The sequence below is a fragment of the Xenopus laevis genome, chromosome 1L (assembly GCF_017654675.1).
Source record: "Xenopus laevis strain J_2021 chromosome 1L, Xenopus_laevis_v10.1, whole genome shotgun sequence".
Lineage (NCBI taxonomy): Eukaryota > Metazoa > Chordata > Amphibia > Anura > Pipidae > Xenopus > Xenopus laevis.
The window spans coordinates 121,555,896-121,581,698 of record NC_054371.1 but is presented as its reverse complement, the minus strand read 5'-3'; the positions used below and the strand labels follow the sequence as shown (position 1 = coordinate 121,581,698).

General features: G+C 38.1%; 1 protein-coding gene across 2 annotated transcripts in view; it reads left to right on the top strand.

Moving 5' to 3' along the window:
• The window catches only part of insr.L (insulin receptor L homeolog), a 66,047-nt gene that overhangs the window by 13,379 nt on the left and 26,865 nt on the right, over window positions 1-25,803 (top strand). Inside the window, exons 2-3 of one of the 2 annotated variants that reach the window (XM_041568984.1) lie at window positions 6,651-6,805; window positions 23,071-23,622. In XM_041568984.1, the coding sequence (XP_041424918.1) occupies window positions 23,082-23,622 (541 nt within the window). In that variant the 5' untranslated portion in view covers window positions 6,651-6,805; window positions 23,071-23,081. 2 annotated transcript variants of the gene reach the window in all.

Genomic DNA, 25,803 nt, shown 5'->3' with positions numbered 1-25,803 from the left:
GTTTAATATTTTTACTTATCTGTTGGTGCTCAAGAAGAGTGGCTTATTTTATTCAGTTAGATATAATGCCTGTGCATGATCTAGCTTCATTCAGGTCTTGACTGGACATATGCATTTCATATAATCATTATGTGAGTGGACATTTATCATTTAAAGGGGTTGTTCACCTTCCAACACTTTTTTTCAGTTCAGTTGGTAACATAGTAAGTTTGGTTGAAAAAAGACACGCATCCATCAAGTTCAACCTTTTAACTTTTTAACCTGTCTAACTGCCAGTTGATCCAGAGGAAGGAAAAAAAACCCATCTGAAGCCTCTTCAATTTGCCTCAGAGGGGGAAAAAATTGGACTAGTCCCTGGATCAACTTGTACTATGAGCTATCTCCCATAACCCTGTATTGCCTCGCTTTTCAAAAAGCCACCCAAGCCCTTCTTAAAGCTATCTAATGTATCAGACTGTACGACTGATTCAGGGAGGGAATTCCACATCTTCACAGCTCTCACTGTAAAAAAACCCCTTCCGAATATTTAGGCGGAACCTTTTCTTATAAACGGAATGGGTCACCTTGTGTCAGCTGGAGAAGACCTACTGGTAAAGAAAGCAGGTTTCAGATAGTTCACCAGCAAAAAAAACTTTTTCCCAATTACTATCTATTAGTGACTGTTTGTTTATCTAATATTGAAGCGTAAAGTGTAATTTTTCACCTTCTAAGGGTGGTGGCACACATAGTGTTCCAGGGAGATTAGTTGCCCAGCGACAAATCGCCTCTTCTTTGGGCAACTAATCTCCCAGAAATGACTTCCCGTCGGCTAGAATGTAAATCGCCGGAGGGATGGCATTTGGATCATTGCGGTTTTCCAAAGTCGCCCGAAGTTTCCCTGTAAGGCAACTTCGGACGACTTCGGAAAACAAAGCAATCCGAGTGCCATCACACCGACCCTAAAGCAGCTCTGGGAGGGGGGTGCGGTTGCTAATCCTGTAACCTTTTCTAAATTGATACATTTCTTCTTTGTCCCTGCTGAGCAGAATCCCTGAGTTCCATTAAAGGCTGCTGTTAGAATTGATACAATAGTTGCTAATATTCCAGAGATGCTGCTGAAAAATGTATCAACTAAATGTTGCAAAATTGTAACAGTTTAGAGTCTGTACCTGAATTACTGAGCTGCCAGACTGAAACACCAGAGACCGGGACATTGAACTTTAAACTTGGATTTTGGAAAAACTGTAAAAAATAAAAAATGGCAAGCAATTGAAAAAAGGATTTATTTCAGTGGAACAATCTGAAAACAATTGATCTTAAAGTGTTTGGAAGGTGAATATCCCCTTTAACCTCTGTCTCTGAATAAAGTTAAAGATGGCCTATGTCATTGCCCTTGAGTGACTTATGAAGTGTTATTCAGTGTCCTAATGATATTTGTTGCTGATTCTAAAACTGTCTTTAGACTTTGGAACATGAAACTCAATGGTATGTTAAATAAGTTGTTTTGCAAGTTTTACCAAAATCTAGCACCAAAATTACCACCTCCCATTGCCAACATTTGTGATAATTCTACCACATGAATGCTGATAGTAGCTTGTCCATTTGCCTTATTAATGCTGCTTTTGCAAGAGAAATGGGCACAGTGTTGATTTTGGTGCCAAATAATTTGGCAGACTGAATGGGCAGTAAATTACAGGTAAATGTAACGCTCTTTGGTAAACAGAAGCCCAAGTCAGATCTGCAACATGAATAAAAATGTTTGAAAACTCTGCTATAACCTTTAACTGCATATCTGGAGCTGGGTTGATAACCCTGTCGTATGAGTAAAGGTGGCCATACACGGGCCGATAAAAGCTGCCGACAGACCGTGTCGGCAGCTTATTGGCCCGTGTATGGGGCCCCGCGACGGGCTTCACCGATCGAGATCTGGCCGAAAGTCGGCCAGATCTCGATCGGATGGGACAGAAAATCCCGTCGGATCGCGGCCGCATCTATTCGTTGATGCGGTCCCGCGATCCGACCGCCCGTTTGGGCATCGTTAGGATCCGATCGTTGGGCCCTAGGGCCCACGATCGGATCAGCCCGATATTGCCCACCTCAAGGTGGGCATATCGGAGGGAGATCCGCTCGTTTGGCGACATCGCCAAACGAGCGGATCTCTCCATGTATGGCCACCTTAAGTGTGTCCTTTATGCTACTGAAAGTAGTGTTTAAAATCAGTTATGACCTGTACCATGCTTCCTTTTTTCTTCCATGGAATGTCTGCACTGTTGTCTGAAAGATTAAATAGACAACACTGCCAAGAAGAAGCAACATATCATGTAGAAACTAGCTCAAGGGACAAGAGCCTGGAGGTGTTTTGGATAGGGTGGAGAGTAGTATATATGAGGAAGGAAACTTAAAACTTTAATAGAATTCCAAAAATGTGGGTTTTTTTTTTTAAACACAAGCACTTAACTCTTATATTGTCACAATATTCTGCACTTCTGAAACATGAAGCTAAACAATCAAGCATCAAGTTTAAAAATACAGAAGCCAAAGATGGTAAGCAAGCGCCATTTTACAGAAGCAGCTAAGGTAGCAGATGAAACACGATATTCCAATGTCAACTCTCTCTTGCACTGACAAAAGTAGATTACTCTATTAGTACTTGCTGTCTATTTAATAGATCTCTCTTGTACAGGAAAGCACTGCTTTGAAGGTGTGAAGAGAGTTGCCAATAGGCATCTTAACTTTATTTACTTATTCGTGAAATGTTTAGTGTATAACCGTATACAGTGGTTTTAGTTCTACATTTTTCTAATGGTAATAGTGGCCGTTAATGTTCACAATGTTCACTCTGATGTAGGACTAAAAGAGTTTTCAGTCCAGTCTCCCTGAACGCCTTCCCTCTGTCTTGCGCCAGCTAAAATGAAAAACCGCCTGCGCTAAAGCACACGTGGCACTTATTTTTCTGAAATCGCCCGAAGTTGCCTCATGAGGAAAGTTCGGGTGACTTCGGAATACGAAGTGCCACGTGTACTTTAGCACAGGCGATTTTTTTATTTTAGCCGGTGCAAGACAGAGTGAAGGCGTTCAGGGAGATTGGTCGCCGCAAAGATGAGGCGATTATTCGCCAGGTGACTACATCTCCCCGAATCGCCCAGTGTGCCCCTACCCTAAGGCTCCAAATGTATTTGTTATTGCTACTTTTTATTACGCCTCTTTCTGTTCAGTTCCTTTCCAATTTATATTGGTTACTAGGGTATTTTGCAAACTGGAGAGCTACTGAATAAAAAGCTATAATAACTCAAAAACCACAAAGAATAGAAAATGAAAACCAATTGCAAATTGTCTCAGAATATTGCTCTCGACATCATACTAAAAGTTAACTCAAAGGTGAACAACACCACAACCCTTACCTCCTTATCAGTATACACAAGGACAACAAAATGGTCCTGTAATCAGTAAATCAAATGTTTTGTCCATATTATAAATTCAATGTCCATATAATATAGACAAAAGCATTTATGGACTAGAGGACCATTTAAAGCTAAAAAATGACCAGCTGGACCACCAATGAGGCTTTTGTCTGTGGACAAAGAAATAGCAAAAATACAAATGTATGTGTAGAATTTTATGTCTGTGTTATCACAAAGAAATATATCTAGACAAATGTTACATTTGCAGAAAACACATTTTTGTAGCATTTTGAATGCCAGAATTAAGTTAACCTTTCACCTAGAGTAAAAGAAGGGTTAACTTTTGCTTCATTACCAAGTAGCAAACATACTTCTTGTACTTCCTCCACCACTCCTGCTTTCCACCCACGCACTATATTTCCTCCCAACACTACCCTTATATGTACACATATACACAGAATGTTCTTACTATCCTTTCTTTGTTTTCTTACCCCTGCAATTATGCTTGGATTTCTCTGTCTTGTCACATTGTTTTCTCTTTCATTCTTCTGCTTTTCACTCCTTCCTCTTGTCAGATGCTTAGATTTCAGTGGGTAATAGTTTGTTATTTAAGTGTGGTGGATAGAACACTTGTTGGAGAATGAATTTCTAAATTATAGAGATTTATTTCAGTAATTAGAGTTTCATAGATCAAAACAAAGAACACTTTGTAGATGGTGAGCAGTGGGTATGTGTAGTAGTTTCAGAGGGAACTGATAGCATTTGTATAAAGAGGTGGGATTTAGAATTTGTAGAGAGTAAAGCTGGCCATAGATGCAAAGATCCGATCGTACGAATCATCGTACGATCGGACTTTCCCATCTCCCGACCCGCCACTAACCATTCAGATCAAAGTCTTACCAGTCAGATTAGTTAAAGAACAGATCAGCAATGTTCTGCCCCTGACAGCAATCGTACGATAGTTATGTCCAACCAAAGCTAGTGACAGTCTCCCACTGAAAATCATACGATCGGCAATACACGCAGAGATATTATCGGCAGCCGACAGAAATTTTCTAACCTGTCCGATCAACCAAACGACGATCTTCGCCGGACGAAAAATGTCGGGACTCTCCACACACGTTCCGAAAATCATACGAATCCTCGATTCGTACTATTAGATCTTTGCGTCTATGGCCAGCTTAAGTTGTGTATGTAAGATTTTATCTTATAATGGAGCTGAAAATAAATGAATGAGTTAGAACTTTGATTAAGGAGAAAGAAGGACTGCACATAGAGAAGCAAATGTAGGAGTTAGGTGTTATGTCAATACCTAAGGAATTAACCATTGCCACTTTGTGAAAGAGCAAAGGAAATAGTTATAAGAATTTAATGAGAGATTTAAGTGATTTGACAGCAGTTGATCAAGGGCAGAAGTGAGCATTCTATAGTCAGTATAATGCAGTACAACTACGTTGGCAACCAATATATTTGGTATTTTTACTGTATGTATTGAGCCACATGCCCTATTTCCAAACATGTAATGCATTTTCACTGTGGTTGTTACTGAAAAATTCAATATGTACTGCCACAAACAACACATAAGGGACAGGAGAAGAAAATTTGTAAATTCCTATGAGGGAAGGTTGTAAGTGCATGGCTCTTGTACCACCACCTAAAACCTTTTCTTTTAAACAGTATCTTATACACATTGTGGTGGGGGGATTTTTTTTAAAAAAAATTGCCCTGCCAGTATTAGACTGCCCGTACCGTGCTGAGGGCTGCCATCTTGCATAGCGTACATGCGCATAATAAGCAAGCTTTACACACTGACATTATGCACATATTGATCGAGTTGCAGCACTTGCTCATTGTGCCCATGCGTGTGTACCAACATGGTCACCTGCACTGATGGAACTGTCTGGGGAAAAGAGATCTTGCCTTCAAATTCCCATATGTCTTCCCAGTGGCCCAGTCCAAAATTAATTGGGAGGTCAAGTTGGAAACTGCATCCTTTCTGGTGAACCCATGAAAAGGGTTGAAATATACCCTTTGAGAAATGGCTGATCTTACCAAAACCTACCTGATTCCATCTGTCTATATCTCAGCCATGTATGCATTTTGTCAGAATGTTTCCATGTTAAGATCAAAGGTCTCTTCATCCAACTGTTATGGGAGAATAAGATAAACCTCATCAAAAGGAATGTTACCTACCTACAAAGGAAGGAGGGGGTGTCTGTATGGTGAACCCCTTGTGTTCTTTATCAAAACATTTTGGATCTTCAGACTTTGGGTCCTTGCTTATCTTGTGTGTTGCAAGAAAGGATGAATTGGTAAAGGGCATATGTGCTTCTCATGGCGCTCTCCCACCATATGTCCCAGAAGGACATTAAATTATTAAAAACCCTTTGAAGACTGCAATTGCCCTTGAGAGGTATGTTCTGGGGAAGTGGAAACAATGGACCACTTCTTGCCTCAGTGCCCCATTAACATAGATGTTTATAAATGAGTCTCTGCTGCCTTGGGCATTTTCTTGCCTCTCTAATTGTAACTGCCATGAGTGGGCCTATGTGGCATTCAAGCGACATAGGGGTTATGATTTGGGTTATGTTCCTTAGTCAACTCTATTGTCCACTTTTACACCTGGAATGCAGGGTGCAAGGTTTCTCTCAGACAAGCCCACCCCAGTCCAATGGTGGTGGATATGATACTGGGGAAGCTCATGAAGCAAGGTGGAAGGGTCTATGGAGGGACATTCAGTTTAACCCACAATGAGTCTCTTGCTAATACTGATGTTTCTTTGGTGAGTGGGATAATACTTTTTTATGATGGGCCCTTAATACAAGTACTTAATAACTTGTACAGAGAAATACCGTAAACTGTGGAAGCAAAGATATTCTGCTGTATTAAGCACAATTCAGCAAGAACAGCCCCCTAATACATAGCCTCATAGCCTGTACAGAGAGATACAATAGAACAATATCAGCATAGATATTCCCATGGACTATTTACAATAGCAGGAATGTTTGAGGTTTGTTCTCTTTAGTTGTCATTTAAAGGATTAAAATACTGCTGTCTTGGTATGTTGTTTCTCTACATTGTAGAAATAGACATTTTTATGGTGCTCCTTACAATGCAAATATGTAACTTCATGTTTTTGTAACATGGATGAAAGAAATATATTTGAAATTCAAGAACGGGGTAAACTGTTGTACTCTTACACTATATAGAATAACAATATATGTTTGTTTTTAATAGGACATTAATTTATTTTTATATTTTAAACAATAGGTCGTAAACCAGCATTCTTCATTGATGTACAGTCATAAAAAACACCTTGTATTCTTGCATAAGATGGAGTTCAAGCTCAAGCTATACCAATGTTTATGGAATATTATCCCCCGGTTACTAAGGAAAATCTACAAGGGCTACCTGCAGATGACTTGGTTTGTGTTTGAAAGAAAGCAGTCTGGACTACCATATAGTAACTTTCATGATTTAGAGTATGCATATAAAGTGCTTTATTGTTTGGTCCTACCTTCTTTATTAGTTTTCCAAAACATCAAATATGGGAGAAAAGATATTTTAATGCATGTTGTAAGGAGATAAGAATGCTCACCATGACTGCCAGGGAGGCCTATTTTTAAGACATAAGGATATGCAAGTCACAATATATACACACAAGGCTGCAGGGCAAGTGCTTTATAATACACAAGAGCCATGAATATCTTGTAAATTATATCCTTATTAATGGTGCTTAGTGACGTCATTGGTTATAATTTGAACTTAGTGATGTCATTTCTGTCACATGCCTCGCTGAAACTTGTGTATTATAAAAAAGTACTTCTTGTTGCAAAATATGAGGATATTAGAAGTCACCTCGGAGTTCCATGACCTGTATAAAATCAGTTGGCCTTAGGCCTCATGCCGATGGTCATGGAACTCCTTGGTAACTTATAATATCCTTATATTTTACAATAGGGGATACTTTATTCACTATACAGTATATAGGGGTCATTATTTATTATGATATACAACTTTTAATGAATCATATGACAGAAATTACGTCACAAAGCACCAATTATAACTGATATCACTAACCGCTGTTTATAAGGATATAATTTACAGAATATTTATGGCTCTTAATTATTATTACAGGTATGGGACCTATTATCCAGAATGCGCGGGACCTGGGGCTTTCCGGATAACGGGTCTTTCCGTAATTTGGATCTTCCCACCTTAAGTCTACTAGAAAATCATGTAAACATTAAATAAACCCAACAGGCTGTTTCTGCTTCCAATAAGGATTTATTATATCTTAGTTGAGATCGTGTACAAGGTACTGTTTTATTATTACAGAGAAAAAGGGAATAATTTTTTAAAAATTTGGATTATTTGATTATAATGGAGTCTATGGGAGACGGACTTTCCATAATTCGGAACTTTCTGGATAATGGGTTTCCGGATAACGGATCCCATACATGTATTTAAAAAGTTTTATAAAGCACCAACATTTTCTACAGCACTGACTAAAATGACTAGAGAAACAAATGCATTTCAAAGGGGTAAATGAAAAGTGATAGAGATTTATAGACATTTATTATGGAAAGCTTTACAGAGTTGAGTGTTTGTTGAAAACAATAGGTAGGAAAAAAGTGATGTGGGAAAGTATGATGTATTTCCCGTAGGTATACAAAGCCTTGTCCATATTGCCTAAACCTTTAAAAGCGAACAATAACAGAAAGTTTATATATCTTAAAGAAGATCTAGAAAGTGCATAAAAAGTGTTTAGGCAGTTAGAGCCACTGCAACTCTTCAAATAGAACATAAAGCATGGTTTTAGCAGTTTAACACTGCTAATATCTCAGAAGCCACAAGATATAGCATATTAATGTAAATAATTAAAAGCTTAGCAGTGGTACCCCTTACAACTTCATAACGGTTTTCTAAAAAATCTGGCCCTTTAAGAACTCAAATTCAACTATTCGCCACCAAAAACCTGCCGAATTGCTGTTTTAGTCAATGGAAGACGTCCTGGAATCAATTTGGAATTGTTTGCATCGTTCTTGACATTCAAGTTTTTTCGGAGAAAAAACTTGCATCGAATTTGATTCAACAAATTCAAATTTTTGGTTCAATTTAATTAATTCGCGTTTTAAAAATTTGATTTTCTTATTAAATTTCGATTGGTCGCATATAGAGTTTATGGGAGTTTTTAAAAACTCACATGAATTTGAAATTTGACCTTTGATAAATGTGCCTCATCGTGGTGGTACACAATTGCAGCATCCTGAACAGTGTTTTGAATACTGCAGCCCTACTTGTTGCAGTCAGTGTCCTATTCCATCAGTTCATTAATTAGTTAATTTGTTTCCATTAATCCAGGTAGCTTTGACTGATTCCGCCACAGGAATGAATAGATTATTAGTAGGCAGAGAATAAACGTAATCATATGTATCCGCATACTGGATGTACATCCCCATTCTAGACTAGTTGCAATATACAAAACTTTGTATTCTTAATGGAGCTCACTGAATTAGAATGTACTGCAGAGACATGAAGGCCCGAAGTCACAGAAGCATTTGATTGCTTTAGGTACTCCTGCCCAGTAGCAAGTAAGTCACCCTGCATTTTTTAAAATGTTGGCAGCAATATTGACATAGGACTTGATGTAAAGCCAAATTAGAGATCTCAGAAGGCGAGAAGATATTTGTGTGCAGAAGTAGAGACTCAGCCTGCTGTATTACAGAGTGGTTTGAAGATGAGAGATTTGGGGTATGCAGAGAGACATATGATGAAAGCCTGGAGAGATTCTAAAGCTGGAGTCACGCCTAAGCACATCTTTTTTAAGTTGTGTGTTTGCAATCCCTTTCAGCCTGACCTGCTCTGGAATCCAGCTGATTGAATCACATATCTAATAATGGCTTATACGAATCATACAGCTGAACCAGAGCAGTAGCATACCATAACTTTAGAACAGTGATCCCCAGCCAGTAGCTCATGAGCATCATGTTGCTCTTTGACCCCTTGGATTTTGCTCCCAGTGGCCTCCAAGCAGATGCTTCCTTTTGAATTCCTGACTTAAAGGCAAGTTTTAGTTGCATAAAAACCATGTATTTTGCCAAACAGAGCCTCCTGTTGGCTGCAAGTTCAAATAGGGGCTACCAATACCCAATCACAGCCCTTATTAGGAAGCCCCAGGAACTTTTTGCATGCTTGTGTTGCTCTCCAACATTATTTTATACTTGTGTGTGGCTCATGGGTAAAAAAGGTTGGGGACCCCTGCTTTAGAACATTAGACCGGAACAAACAAGGATGTGCTGAATTGCATAGTGGAATTAAAAACAAATGACAAATACGCAATCACAGTATAAAAACAAGGATACTGCTTTGTACAGCGGCACTTCTGTCAAGCTGCCCTAAAGTGCACCCAAATCATATAAGTTGTCTTGACTTTCTGTCACTTCTCTTCTAGTATTTTGCAGTTAATTATTGAAAGTCAAAAGCTCAGTCAGCTTAACAAAGACATTGTCTGGCATCTTCGTATTTCACATATGAATGCTATTTGGCTTTGGGCAATATCACATGGGTCTGCTGTGTTTTAAAGGAGAAGGATAGGGTAATGCACTGAGGGGTGCTGATATGAGAGAGAAAATGCATCAGTCTGGGTATCCTTGGCACCTAGATGGAAATTCATGATCCCTAACACTTTAGCCATTTCAGTGTTAGGGGTCATCGCCTTACTGAAAGATCAATTCAATGCCCCCATGTTTCCTGTATTTTACACCTTTCGTTTTTTTTATGCTATTTTAACTTTTATCCCAGCTCTGATGATTAAAGACAGCAGGTATGGTGCCATATTGCTTTGAACCATAAAGCACTGTCTTCGTCTCATCTAAGTGCAAAGGATAAGTTTCAGTATCCCAAATGAGTCACTAGCACACAGAATCTATTTTGGCATGTTATTGGAATTGAGAAAGATGGGCGAATCAGGGAGGACAGGATGTTTGTTCAAATTAATTAATGGGTAAGTAGAGTGCTTTGTTGGCCACAAGCACTTAACATTATGTTTACTTCAGTATCATTCACGTTTAGGGTAAAGTTGGCAATAGATGTAAAGATTTTTAAAAGATCCGATCGTCATTGTGAGACCACGATTATCTCGAAATGATCGTACGAATTGTCCATCAACTAAAAAGACCATTTCAGGCGATATTGCCAGGAAAACAAAGGGTAGCTGCCTGCTTGTCCCTGCAAACATAAATAGATTGCACTGGGACCGATAAAGATTTTTTAACCTGGTCGATCAATTTTCTGACAGATGTCGGCCGAAAAATCGTAAGATTTGCGATCGTTCGAATCCCACTAACCACACGATAATTTCGAAGGATTGGTTGAACTTTCGCTAAAATCGGACGTTCGGCAAGAAAAATCTTTGCGTCTATGGGGACCTTAAGGGCACACGGATAGTTGGGCCTTCTGCTCTAAAGGCCCCCATACACAGGCAGATAAAAGCTGCTGACAGACCGTGTTGACAGCTTATTTGCCCGTGTGTGGGGCCATGCGACGGACTTTCCCGATCAATATCTGGCCAAAATTTGGCCTAGATATCAAGCCTATGAGTAAGTGCCCCTATAGGCACGAAACGCGTTAGGTCTTCATGTCCTAATAAATTTTTCTACTTTTTACATTTGTTTCTTTATTTTTGGAGACCCTCACATTCTTTGGATACAGTGTTTTTGGTTTTTGCACCTTGGGACTGAGGTGAACTGTGAGTGTTTTTCTCCTTATTATTTCTTCTATTATACATTTTTGTATCTTTACTCATTTAATATTTATCTGTTGAGTGGTACCATAGATACTTTTTTGTGGCAGTAGCACAAACCAAAGTACTTTCTAGATATCAATTGGCAGGTTAAAAAATCCCGTCCGAGCGCAGCCGCATCTCTGTGTGTATGCAGTCCCGCAATCCGATCTGTTTGGGAAGTGTATGTAATATTTGTTCTAAAACTTAAAAAATTGTAGCAAAAAAATTTTAATCATCATTGCCCTTAGGAATGGCTCCAATTTAGTTAATTGTGTGCCCATTAGTTTTGTCTCTATGTTTTGGTTGTTGCTTACAAAATTGTCATTGGCATGTTTTTTTGCCACTGTGTAATCTCTCAAGTGTGTTGCTTCATCTTTGGATGTCTTTCACAGACCATGTACTGGGCAGAGATTAAATTGTTGTTCAATGCAGTAACAATGCAATGCAATGTGGGATAGTCCCGCCTTTGACAGCTCGACCCGCAGTCCCGCATTTGTACTGAAATGTCCCTGACTTTCTCTTTGATCTCCTGCACTGAACAGCCAGTAAAAGATACAAAGATTCTAACTTAATTGGCTTTTGGCAGAGAGCCCAGAATAGATACCTAAGATTTTGTAACAGCTTTAGATAAGGCGGTCTCTTGGGGAAACTGATTTGCAGCTTTAAGGGATTTAAGGGAAATTCACCTTCATTATCAAAACTGTAATAACACATAAAAAACACAGAAATGTGTTTAAACTTTAATAACCTGGCACATTTTGTAAAATGGACACCGTAATTAGGGGGTGTGGTCAAAAAATGTTGTTGATCGGGGTGCTGCAACGACATATTGTGCAGTGATGGTCTATATTTTATCATTGGAATAGATTTAATAGACACCAGTGTGATATTTTATGTTTTGCTGCTGCTGGGGGAGACATGCCTGGATAACCCTTGCACTGTAGAATACATACCTGTCACCCCCCCCCCCAACTCCCATCATTATTTACCATTCCCTGTTTTTTTCAATGTCCCTCTCAGAGTAAGATGCGCATGCACATCTTAAGCATTTAAGAAGCAAATTGTTTCCTTCCCCATCTGTTTCAAAGGCAACTTCAAATTTAAGTTGTATTTACAATTTCCTTTACTATCAGCCATCACTAATACAGATAAATTGGTGTTCTGTATTGCCTTCTTCTAAAAAGATACTTATCCATATCGATCAGGGGTGCCCAAACTTTTTGCAACAAGGGCCAGATTTGGTGAGATGAAAATGTGTGGGGGCCGACCATTCAGCCCGACATTCTTTGAACCATTAACATTAAATTATTGGCACCTAAGTACAGAATGCGAAAACATTGCATCTCTATGTGCCAGTACTTGTCTATTGCTAACACCTTCAGCACACAGGCAGCAGTATAGACCAAGTGGCACATCATTTCACTAATGTGCCTAAATATTACTGCTATGGGATTCCTGATTGCACTGTGCTGGGGCCTCATTATTATTAATTTCATGATGGAGGCTGAGAGTCGTGTTGGACATGACTGATATAGATGTACGTATGTTTTTTTCTAAATTGCTATGTTGCCACTCGTAGTGAGCAGACATAGTTACAAGTAATATAACCTCGGGATTTGCAGATAAAGGTTTGCTCTAAAAATAGCATTGTGCAAACAAAGTTTGAGCAAAATAGGGAGTTGTTCGCCAATTAGTAACCATTTGTCCTAAAGGAGATCACAGCAGACCTCAGAAATGCATTCCCAGCCAGAATTTGTTTCTCCTATAATCTGCTTTGCCTTCACATGTTCTGCCTGTTTTCAGAATCCAGCTATTTTTTTGGCATACTTATGTGCCCCTTTATGCGTTTTATCCAAACCATAAATATAAGATTTGTCCATGGGACATTTTCTGTTTAATTAACTCTAATAATATCATACAGTATGTTTTTTGTTTTTTTTTACTGTTGGATTTACATTGGTTTTGATACACGGGAGGGATACACACACACATAATTATTTTATGTTAAACTTTGATATTTATCACTGTGCATTTTTCCAGACCTGGATTTGTACCAGACGAAGGCTGCGAGAATTTGAAATCAGCAACTAGTTTCTCTATCTAATTTCATTATTTTTATATTTTATTATTTTTTGATTTAAAAAAAGCAATCGGTTCTTAAAATTGCTTTATGCATTACTTTTTGTAATGGGTCCCAGGCTTGCTGGTTAAAAGTTTCAAGAACAAATCTGTACATGTAGCCTAGACTTTAGGAAAAGTGTAGCTATGCAGAAAGTTTTAGGCTCTTAGGGCAGTGTCACACTAGTCTGATCTGCTCCTGTCTGGATTTTGGTATGCATTTTCATGTTGAAATGTGCCCTGTTTGTGTGTATGATGTGCTGATCCCATGCCTATGAGTGCATACTCAAGAAAGGGCAGTCAGGAGCAAATTGGCATTTTGTCTGCTGCATAATACACTGTTCATTGGCACATGTAGTATTTGTTTTTGGTGGCATATTTTAGGCCACATAGAAACATTTGGTATCCCTCTGTGCGGATTGTCATCAACATGTATTAAAACTGCCTGAAATCACAGGTGGTTTTCAGGCAAAAAAAAAAACACATGCATGGTGTTTACCATTCATGTGAAGGAAAAGATGGAATGGATCGCTATCAGGTGGCATACATATCGTTTCCAGGCATTTCACCGTTGGTGGGATGACTAGCAGGCATTGGTGCACAGAAACATGGCTGCCGAATTTCAGAGTGGCAGTTGCCTGATATTTGGGAGCATTCAGGGGATTTCTATTCATATAAATAGGATGCCTGTAAGCACTATATGCTCCTTTGTCCTTAAGGCACATCATTGTAATAACTATTCTGTGCTGCATAACTCCCAACATTTGAGAAATGGAAAGCAGGACAAAAAGATCTGGTGCGAAAATATTTTGATCAAGCCCAATTTATAGCCACACCCCCTAAATACCATGTCCATTATACAAAACTTGGCAGGTAATGGAACTTTTGAACACCTTTCTGGGAGTTTTAGGATGAATTGCCCTTTAAACTGAAAGTCTCAGTTCTCCCAAGAGACCTGCTTAATTTAAATTGCTACAATTGTATATTTGCTCATAAATTGTTACATATATAACTGTAGGTGCTGATTGTTCTTGGCTCTCTGCCAAGAGCCTCTTATTTTATTACATTTCCAAAACTTTGTATCTTTTTTTTAGCTGTTCAGTGCAGGAGATCAAACAGGAACTCTGGAAATTTCCCCAACAATCCAGGACTGTGGGCAGGGCTGTCAAAATTGGGACTGTCCCGCTAAAAACTGGACAGTTGGAAGCTATGTAGGTGCAGGAGGATTTGCAAGCCAATAGGCCAAAACCAGAAAAAATGTCCTGCTCCAGAGATTGGGCACAGCAATGCAGAATGAATGGTAATGAAGAGTTATGTAGGAAACAAGGAAACAAGTTGTAGACATCATATTTCAGATTATTTAAAAATGAGCAAACAATGTAGTAAAGCAGTGGGAAAAGCAAATAGAATGGTAGGTTTCACTGGAATAGTTTTTAATAGTAGCCAGTATAACATTGGTGTGACTTCTGCTTAAAGGGGCAGTACTCCCACTTTTTCAATTGTGCTTGGGCTGAACATACTTTTTTTCACTATTATTTTAATTTAAAAACAAACAAAGTTTTTTGTTCTTTTTTGATCTAAACGTGGCTAATAGGGATGTTGAAGTTACTCCATGTTTGGTTCTTGTGAGGTAGATAATTACATTTACAGAACACAGATATTCCCTGCATAATGGACATCTGTTTATCTGTGATCTGGAAATCTGTTTTGCATTTCATTCAGCACGTGCTTTGTGTGCTTAGGCTAGTGTCACATGGGGCTGTTTCTCAGCCTGCATTTATATCATAGAGCCAGATTTGGTGAGGTGAAAATGTGTGGGGGCCGACCATTCAGCCCAACATTCTTTGAACCATTAACATTAGATTACAGGAATCGAGTAATCGTAGCAGTAATATTTGGGCACATTAATGAAATGATGTGCCACTTGGTCTATACTGCTGCTTGTGTTCTTTAGGTGTTAGCAATAGACACTTACTGGAACGTAGTGACGCCATACATCTTTAGTTTACTGTACTGGCACGTCCGTACGTCTATTGACACCTTCAGCCCTAAAGAACTATGCGAAAACAACTCGTCACTACGTGGCAGTATGTGTCTATTGCTAAAACCTTCAGCACTCAGGCAGCAGTATAGACCAAGTGGCAGATCATTTTACTAATGTGCCTTAATATTACTGCCATGGGATTCCTGATCGACTGTGCAGGGGGGCCTCATTATTATTAATTTCATGATGGAGGCTGAGGGCTAGTGTAAATTTGAAAAAGGGCCGCAATTGGCCCCCAGGCCGCACTTTGGACATGCCTGGTTTATATCAACAGATCTACTGGCCCCTGCCGGATCCTGTGCCTGCAATCAATGTGTGCTGACTCACAGAGCGGTGTCCTGCGGGGCCTGGGTTGAGACACGGAGTGGATTTTGGTGCCAAAGCAACTGCATCTTCACAAATCTGCTTTGTGAGTCTGCACCCTAGTCTGCATCTAGGTGCCACAGCTTTCATTCATTATGCACATGCACTCACATGCACATACTGTAAGCATGTTGGGAGAAACGTCCTAAAACCTGGCTGCCTACACCGTGAGCTTCCTCCTACTGTGTGCAACATTCATTACATGAAAACAAAGCTGGAATGACTTTTTACCGCTGCCTGAAGGTCCTTAAGTGCGTCTGTGCAAAATTTACTGATGGCCCTTAACACTCTTGCGCTCAGGACAGTAGGATACCTAATATTATTATTATACTATTTGTCACTTGAAATTACCATAGGTGACCATTTGCTGCCACCTGAGGAGTAAACTATTTTATTCATAACCAAAAAATGTTTCTGTGCCCCCAGATCTTGTTTGAGGGGTTTGTGTACTGACAGTGGTTACACCCCATCAAACAGGCTGTCAGTTCAGCCCAGAGCAAACTGCTTTATCTGCTCCTGCTTGAAGCTGACTGTGTTTGTGGACATTAGTATGACTGTATTTTATTAATTGAAAACAGAGCTGGTCTTAGAAGAACAAAACAAAAAATCATATGTAAACAGGACATTGATTGCATCAGTCTTTGTACACAGATGGACAACAAAGTGTGGGGAAAAATAGCCTCTATGAAAGCTGTCCCACTTTTTTTGGGCAGTGGGCACTTCCTTTAATACTCTTATATTTGAGGGTCAGATTGCACTTTAATGCTTTGACACAGTAAAGCACATAGGAATCTTGTAGGTCAGTACTGGTGTAGGTATGGGGATGGCGAGCGATTTTCTTCTTCAAAGAAAACTGGATACCTGAAGAACTTTTTTTTTTTTTTTGCTCAATTCTATTACTTAAAATATTTCTTCTTATTTATGGTTATAACATCAGCCCAATAATATTAATATCACAGTCTTTGTGGCACAGTAAATTGTTCTTCAATCCTATGGTTACCATCATGCTATTAGAATGTTTAAGCTAAGGGACGGACAAAAACCATCTACCATGCATTCTATTTTTAATAAGTCAAAAACGGTTTCCTTGTTACAGGCAAATTAGTTTGCCCACAGAATGGAAAAGTTGGCTGGTGTCCCCTGTTAGTGCTTCCAAGCTCTGCAGTCATTTATCTGTAGTTCAAGCCTTGTCGCAAACAATCAGTGCGTAAATTCATACTTGTCATTTTGTCTGTTGATCACATGGAAGTCTTGTGAGCAATTTTATCGGTCCTCTTCCTTGTTAATTGCAATATATGTAATTCATCCTATTCTTTAGCAAGACTGGCAAGATCAATTGTTTGGTTCCTTTTGGACTATGGCTTAGGGCAGTGCCACAAGCAAGTTTCTTTACTGCACATTCCAAAGACTGTGATTTGTTTTCTTTTGTTTATAAGCTGTGTCTGAGGTCAAATTCCCTGTTCTTGTTGACTCTTGCAGTTATTGACTGCACTACAGTTCAGGCTTCTTGCTTAACAGAATGCATGACGGATTGGCATAGGCAATGTGGTAGGTGTTCCTAAGACATCCTGATTATCTTTTCCATCAAATTAATAGAAGTCCTTTAGTCAGAAGTCCAATTTATCAGCCCAACCCTTGTGTTTCACGATGGAAGCTTATACTTTCATCTGAACCATTATCTTGTATCTAAGTTGATGATAAGAAAGGTATGTGGGATAGATGTGGCCCTCCAATGGACATATATAGCACCTACACCCCTGGTATGACATTGTTTTACCAAAATCTTTTCCACATTAATTTGGCATTTTAGATAATTGCCAAACTATATGGATCAAGCCAAGCAACACTGTTTTCATAATACAATTCCTTTATTTGCCATCTTGTAAATTTGGAGTCCACTTTTCATTCAGCAGCACTGATGATTGTTGTTTTGATGATTATATAGGGCATGCAGAGATAAGTAGTTGAGGGTGCACTTGCGTTGTGGTGTGCTTGAACAGGTCTTTAATACTGATATTCTACAGGCATCATGATGTAGGTTGTCACATCTTATTTTCTCATGCACCTACCAGCATAGTCCTCGTATTTGATAATTGTTCAATTGCACTGACCCTATAGTCTGTGCATGGCCTCAGGGCAGTGACCAATGAGATTTGTCACACGTGATTATTTATGTGCGACTGTAGGCGACAAAACTCCCAAGAAATGTGTCTCATTGGAAATAACTGAAATTGCTGGCGGTAAAACAAACATATCCAGAGGCAATTTCAGGACATATATGTTGGTTTTACTGCCAGCGATTTCAGTTATTTCCAATGGAGATATTTTGTTTTTGGGAGATTTGTCGCTGCTCGCAGGCGCACATAAATAATCCTGGGTGACAAATCTCTGTCGGCCACTGCCCTTAGTGTGAACATACCACAGATCCTCCTTTAAATAAGAAGAAATGAAAGGAAATATTAAAAGAATTTAAAATAGTCCTCCTTATTTGATTATTACCTGTTTGTGTGAAACACAAAACCTATGAATAACCTGTAATGCTTTCCTTATAGCTCATGCTCCGTGATATTACAAGAAAGAACGTCATCCTACAGTAAAATAAAAGATTAAAACAATGGGTCAACTCAAAAGTTTTATGATGTGTGAAAGCAGCCTTTAAATGGTCATAGAATTAATTCCTTAGTAACTTATATCCTTGTTTTACAATACAGGGTATATTATTTCCTACATAAAGATTACCCGTCTAAAACAATTTAGCAATGTAATAAAATAATTATATTTAACTGTAGCTATCAATTTAAACGCGTTAGCAACATTTACGTACAAGACACTACAAAAAAAGCACATATCCACAAACAACATTTTGCCCCAAGACTAAAATGAGATTGTTTCTCTCTCTGCTACATAGTATGCATTTGGTTTTTTTATGCCTGTTAAATTTTTTTTATAAGAATGGCTTATGCTGGAGTGTTAATGTCCCTTTAATGCTGTAAGGACAGCTAAACCTAATTAACCTTCTGTCCCATGAAATGGAAAATTGGTGTGTGTGATAATTAAAGACAAATGACACGATTGCCTTAAGCTTGTCAACCTCTGAGAATGAAGTTTATAGATAAAGAGGTTATGTTGAACTGAGAGGTTACACAGCAATAGAAGGGATCTGTATAAGGCCCAATTTGATGAGCTATTAGATTATATAGGAGAGGTTATATTAAACTGTTATAGGTTTTGTGAGGAATCTTTTGGTTAACTGCTTGCTTGCTGGCAGAAAATTGTCCTACGCATCCCAGCTACTGTGGGGGCTTTTCACACAAACAGAGATGCAGAGGTAACAAACCCAGAAAAACTACTGAGGATACGTGGCAGATCTCTGAATAACAGACGTTCCCCCAGCTGTGGGAAGGAAACCCAAGATTTCTCTGTTCTAACCGTCTGTTCCTTTATTCTTGGAAAAGAGCTTGTGAACCACTCAAGTTAACACTGTCCCTGCCAAAAGACCCCTTGTTGTAAGATGTTATGCACTTTGGCGTTTGCTAATAATTCACAGTTGAAGGATGATGTACTTACATGAACTGTGTTAAAAATAATAAAAGGAACAGTATAACTGATAAGATGTTAATATGTGGAATATGAGAACAGGTATGGGACCTATTTTCTAGAACGCTCGATACCTGGGGTTTTTTAAATACACATGTATGGGACCTATTATACAGAATGCTTGGGGCCTGGGGCTTTCTGGATAACGGGTCTTTCCTTAATTTGGCACCTGATGAAGGATACCTGTATCTGAAACATGTTGTGTGAGAAATAAAAACACACTGAATTTGCTGTGGGTCTCCAGAGTTTATGTTAAAGCTGATTTTGTGGCTGAATGGGGCCGTTACTCTGTTGAGGACACCCTAAACATAGAGTGAAGGACCACCAAAAATCTAAAAAGGACTTTCTGTAATTTGGATGTTCACACCTTAAGACTACTAGAAAATCATGTAAACATTAAATAAACCCAATAGGCTAGTTTTGCTTTCAATAAGGATTAATTATATCTAAGTTTGGATCAAGTACAAGCTACTGTTTCATTATTACAGAGAAAAAAGAAATTATTGTTTAAAAATTTGGATTATTTGATTATAAAGGAGTTGGCCTTTCAGTAATTCTGAACTTTCTGGAAAACGGGTTTCTGGATAATGGATCCCATACCTGTATAAACGGATTGCTTGCAAAACATCCCACATCACCAGCTGCCCCCTCCAGAGTGCTTGTTACTTAAACTGGAACATCACAGTGTCTTGTCATGAAATGCTTGGAGTCCAAAGTTGGTCATGAAAGCTTGGGGGGCAGGCTTTTGCCATGAAATGCCAGGGGCAAAAATATGTCTTTAAGGGGTTATTTATTAAAGTCCAAATGCTACAAACCTAAAAAGTTCGAGCTTTTTTTAATATAAAATCCGAAATTTTAGTGGAAAAAAAACCTACATTTTTTTCGAGATTTATTATATCTCGATTTTGCAAATAGTCTGAATCCGAAAATCAACCATCTCAGACCTGCCGAGGTTGTATATAAGTCAATGGCGGAGGTCCCTATCCTATTTGGAAGTTTCTGTGGCCTGCGCTGGAATTAGCCCGACTAGTCCAACAATTTCAAGCTTTCCTGGCAAGAATCCGAAAAATTCTGGCTTTTTTGGGGGAAAAACACTCTACGATTCGGGGGAAACAATAGAAAAAATAGTACGAGTTGGGTTTTTGCTCGATTTCATCAAGTTTTCCCCCGATCGGATTAAATCGTGCTTTGTAAATAATAAATAAGTTCTAATCGTGGATTCTAGCTTGGTTGGGCTTTTTCATTTTAAAAAATCTGAAACATTTGGATTTTGATAAATGTGGACACCATAGTAAATCTGTTATAAAATGGTTGCACACCTACTGCTTCCTTCTTTTTATTTAAGTTGAAAAAAGGCTGCTTTGAGCCTGCAATATTTTTTCGTCTGAGAGCAGAGCTATGATTAAAGGCTTTTTCATTTATATACATGGATGGTGCTGTGACTTCAATTATCATTATATAAGCCAGTTGGAGCGGACACCTTTGCACGAGCACCTATTTTCTAAAGTCTTAAAAAATTTGGATGAGTGCTGATCAATTGTACTATTCTTTTTTTTTTTTTTTTTTGGGCTAGTTCCTTAGCATGATGGCATGTAGTAAAGCTACAGGTATGTTGTTGTGTATTAGTTTTAGCTTTGGAGAGGGGTCTAATTTTTAAATAATGGAGCAAGAACAGTATTCGTGTTTCGCTGTATCAAAGCATTCTAAAAGGATGCAGGGTTTCAGTACAGTAACCATGTAAGAGAGGCAGGATCCTGCAGTACCATTGTTCCGACTCAGCAAAGCTCACAGCAGATGGTGGCACCGCTAATCCAGTCAATTGCCAGCCTGTTTTACAGTCAGTATTAAGCATAAGGGCTGTGTATATTGCCATATGCAGAGTTCCTTGGCAGGTGTTTTAGTTGACATCTGTCCCTTTGGCTGCATCCATAGAGGGACGATGCAGGATACCTCTGGAGACATTAATGTGGTGCAATCAGAGGCAGCATTTCTGGTTCAGGCTGCCTAAGAGGAGGTATAAGTAGGGTTGCCATCTGGAATGTAAAAATGAAGCTCGATACCAATCTTATTAATAGAAAAGGAAGATTAAAAATATAGGAAGACTGGTGGTGTTTTTTTCCAGTAAAGGCTGTAATGTTTCATACAGTTCTTCTATACTGCAAAGGTTCAGTTAAAATGATCGTTAAATGTTGGCAGCTAATTTAGTCATAGTCCATACTTATTTACTTTCTCAATTATTGCATACTTATGTGTCCTTACTGCATGTTTATCAAGTGGCAACTTTTACTGAATAGTCGTGAGAATATAATATATGTTATTAATAATTAAAGGGGTGGTTCACCTTTAAGTTCACTCATTAGTATGTTCTAGAATGACCAATTCTAAGCAACTTTTCAATTGGTTTTCATTATTTATTTTGTATAGTTTTGACTTCTTTTCCTCATTCTTCTGACTCAAATGTTTTCAAATGGGGGTCACTGATCCCATGTAAAAAAAAAATGCTCTGTACGGCTACAAATGTATTATAATGGATACTTTTCTATTCAGACCTCTCCTATTCATATTCCAGTCTCCTGTTCAAATCAGTGCATGGCTGCTAGGAGAATTTGGACCCTAGCAACCAGACTGCTGAAATTGCAAACTGGAGAGTAACTGAATAAAAAGCTAAATAACTCAAATACCAAAAAATAAAAAATGAAAAACAATTGCAAATTATCTCAGAATATCACTCTACAATATACTAAAAGTTAATTTAAGTTAATTTAAAGGTGAACAACTCCTTTAAGCAGAAGAACAAAATAAAATAATAAACAAGGCCCCTCATGTTGAATTATCCATCTATGATACAATGATTGGTAGGGCATAAATGTACATCTCAGTCACTGCTTTGGACCACTGCATCGATTTCAGAACCGATGCTGTATAGTGTGACTGCTAATACTTATGGTTAATCTAATGAAAAAAGAAATCAAATGACTAAACTAGCCTTTGGAATCTGAATTATTAGGGCAAGAAGAGCCTTGTTGGCTTGAAACATAACTCTGTTCCATATACTGTGAATAAAGGCATTTTATCTGCTTCCTATTGGAGTGCTGCCCAGCTCAGTTCCTTTAGGCTAACTTTTGGAGCCATGATGTTGTTTAAAGATATGCGTATCATTTAGTTGCTGTTCATCCATAAACTAATAAAGGTGAAAAATCTGTACCATAATGTTATATTACTGTGCTTGTATTTCCTATCTTAGAAATGTGCTTGGGTGCAGTGACTAAACTAGGTGATACTTGGCCCCACATCAAATCAATTTTAGGGCCCCCAACATATCCAGAGGTTGATCTGTTTTACAAATATGTTGAAATTGCTCATTAATTAGGGCCTTATGGGGCCCTCTGTACCTCCTGGGCCCCCCTGCAGCCGCAAGGTCTCCTTCATCTGTAGTTACGCGCCTGCATGGTTGGCTAACATGCATATTCCAACATTCTCAGATAAAAAAAGTGGTTACTCTGCTTGACCATCCTTGTTTCTTAAATCTGTATCCCCCTTTATTGATGTATACTGGTACTGTTGAGGTGTACTGCTAACTGTAGAATTACTAATTATTCTCTGGTGGAAGCAACCAGATAACTATTTTTTTTGTCATAAAACAGAAATTGTTTATATTTAAGGAAAGTGAAACACTGGCAGTTAAAATGCTGCATGCTATTTAAATGTTACAATCACAAACCTTTTAAGTGTTTAATATATATCTTTCTCTGTTTTCTCTCGCTTTTTTCTCACCTGAACAGTTTGCTACAGTATGGATATCCGAAATAATATAAGTCAGTTCAGTATGCTTGAGGACTGTACAGTAATTGAGGGTCACCTTCAGATCTTGCTTATGTTCACCAGCAAACCAGAGAACTTCCGAGGGTTGAGATTTCCCAAGCTCACGACGATCACAGATTACCTCCTGCTCTTTCGGGTCTACGGCTTAGAAAGTCTAAAGGACCTTTTCCCCAACCTTACAGTTATCCGTGGTACTCGCCTCTTTTTCAACTATGCCTTAGTGATTTTTGAGATGGTCCACCTAAAGGAGATTGGGCTCTACAACCTAATGAACATTACTAGAGGGTCTGTTCGAATTGAGAAAAATAATGAGCTTTGTTATCTATCTACGATTGATTGGTCCATAATTCTTGACTCTGTGGAGGATAATTACATTGAGCTCAACAGAGACAATAAAGAGGAGTGTGGAGATGTTTGTCCTGGCACAGTAAAAGGCAAGAGTAAGTGCAAACATACGTTAGTCAACGGAGCATTGGTTGAGCGCTGCTGGACACAGGACCACTGTCAAAAAGGTAAGCAATAATCGCAGGATTGCATAAAGGGTTTAAAATTAAAATTAAACATTTTACTCTTTAAAGCTTATTCTGTAGGGCAACTTCCATTTGACACTTTAAACTAGGGATGGCCACATTTTATCAGTATGAAGTTACAATCACAAGTATTGTACTGCCAGAGAAATTTCTACATAATGAAAAAAAACACAAAGACACATTTAACTTTAAATTCGCAAAGTCTTTATTAAGGAATAATTTACAGATACTCCGCTTGCGCTCCTCTTCAGAATAGGAGACAGGGCGACAATCCATCGTGCAGTGCTTGATTTCTCCTCCCTGCTTTTTTTGAGGAGATAGCCAGGGAGGAGAAATCAAGCGCTGCACGATAGATCATCACCCTGTCGCCTTTTCTGAAAAGGATCGCAAGCGGAGTATCTGTAAATGATTTCTTAATTTTCATTATGTAGAAACAAATTTTTAAAAATTTTTATATCACTGGTCCTTTAAACAGCTTTACACTCAGAGAGTGCACTGGCTAGTGGATCTTTTGCTTTAAGCCCCAAATTTTCAGGTCCAATATTTGGTCAGGGCCACCTTTAGAATTTAACTATTTATTTTCCATTTCATTAAATAATTGCCTGAATCCTTTTGCCCCAAATGCAGATTGCATTGTATCTCAGCTATTGGTCAAACCAGTTGAATACATTCAGAGAAATTGGCATATTTATCTGCTTTGCCTTCTGGATTCCCCAGTTGCATCTCTAGTACATTTCTTCCTATTTATTTAAAGAAAAATGGTTCTTTAAACGTCTTTCCAAGGGCCAAATTATACATGTCATGTTTAGTTTGATATGTCCAATATACACCTAGAGCAGAATAATAATAATAATGCCATAAAGGCGTTTACGACACAAGTATAATAACAAGAGTAACATGTTAAGGACTTCATGTTCCTGAGTCTCATAACAATAAGACTTCAGCTTCTGTATTCCTATTATTGCATTACTGGCTTGTGTCTAATATTGGTTGTGCAATTCAGCATGTTTTATCCCATGCTATTTTGTTTTCAAAACTCTGTCTTTAAATATATATATATATATATAATATATATATATATATATATATATATATATATATATATATATATATATATATATATATTTTTTAAAAGAGAGTTTTGAAAACAAAATAGCAAGGATATATATATATATATATATATATATATATATATATATATATATATATATATATATATATGTTGTACCTACTTTCCACAGAGCAAACTAGTAACAAGTAGGTTACACAGGTATTGTATCCTAATGTCAAAGGGCAGTAAGGGAAGTAGTTATGATAGGAATTGTGTTCCAGGAAATAGCAGTCTTAAAATAAACAGTATGTTTCTGAATCAGTGAGGTGTGGATAAGGTCAATTTCCTGCTTAACTTTAGTGATGTAGTATTAATGACTTCCTGTTTAGGCCACACATCTTTGGGAAAGGAATTCACATTGTCAGGATGAAGATAAATTCAGGAGACCGCTAACTGAAGCAGATGGAAAGTGATTAATTGTGGTTTTCTAGAGACCTCTTATTTTTTTTAAGTAGTAAGATGCCTTTTTTAATTTAAAATAATTTAAATGATAACATCTAGGTCAAAATGGATGTCAATCGCTGAAAAGGCATTTCCTGAGATATAGGATAGGTAGGATAAAGAGTTAATCTTAATGAATTGTAAAATCTCAGTCTTTAAAGGTTATTTTTTAAGCAATGTTTGTTATACAAAGGTCATAATGTTATATTACTGTTAGCTTGTATTTCCTATCTTAGAAATGTGCTTGGGTGCAGTGACTAAACTAGGTGATACTTGGCCCCGCAGCAAATCAATTTTAGGTCCCGCAACATGTCAATTAACATGATTGACATGATTGGAGATGGTAAGGTAAAGCTGAGAGAAATATCCAACTGCTCATTAAAAACCTATTTGTGCTTCCTGATTAACAAACTGATATCTGGATTTCACTATATTTGTTGTTGTTGTTGTTCCTTTCATTATGAATATTCACATCTCAAGTCTGCTAGTGGGAACAGCAGGTTTTGTGAAATAACAAAGACTGGTCTTTGTAATGCACCGCATAAATGTGTCAGTGCTGTTTAAATAAAGGATAATAAATAAAAATGCTGATTACGAAAGGACAGAAACCC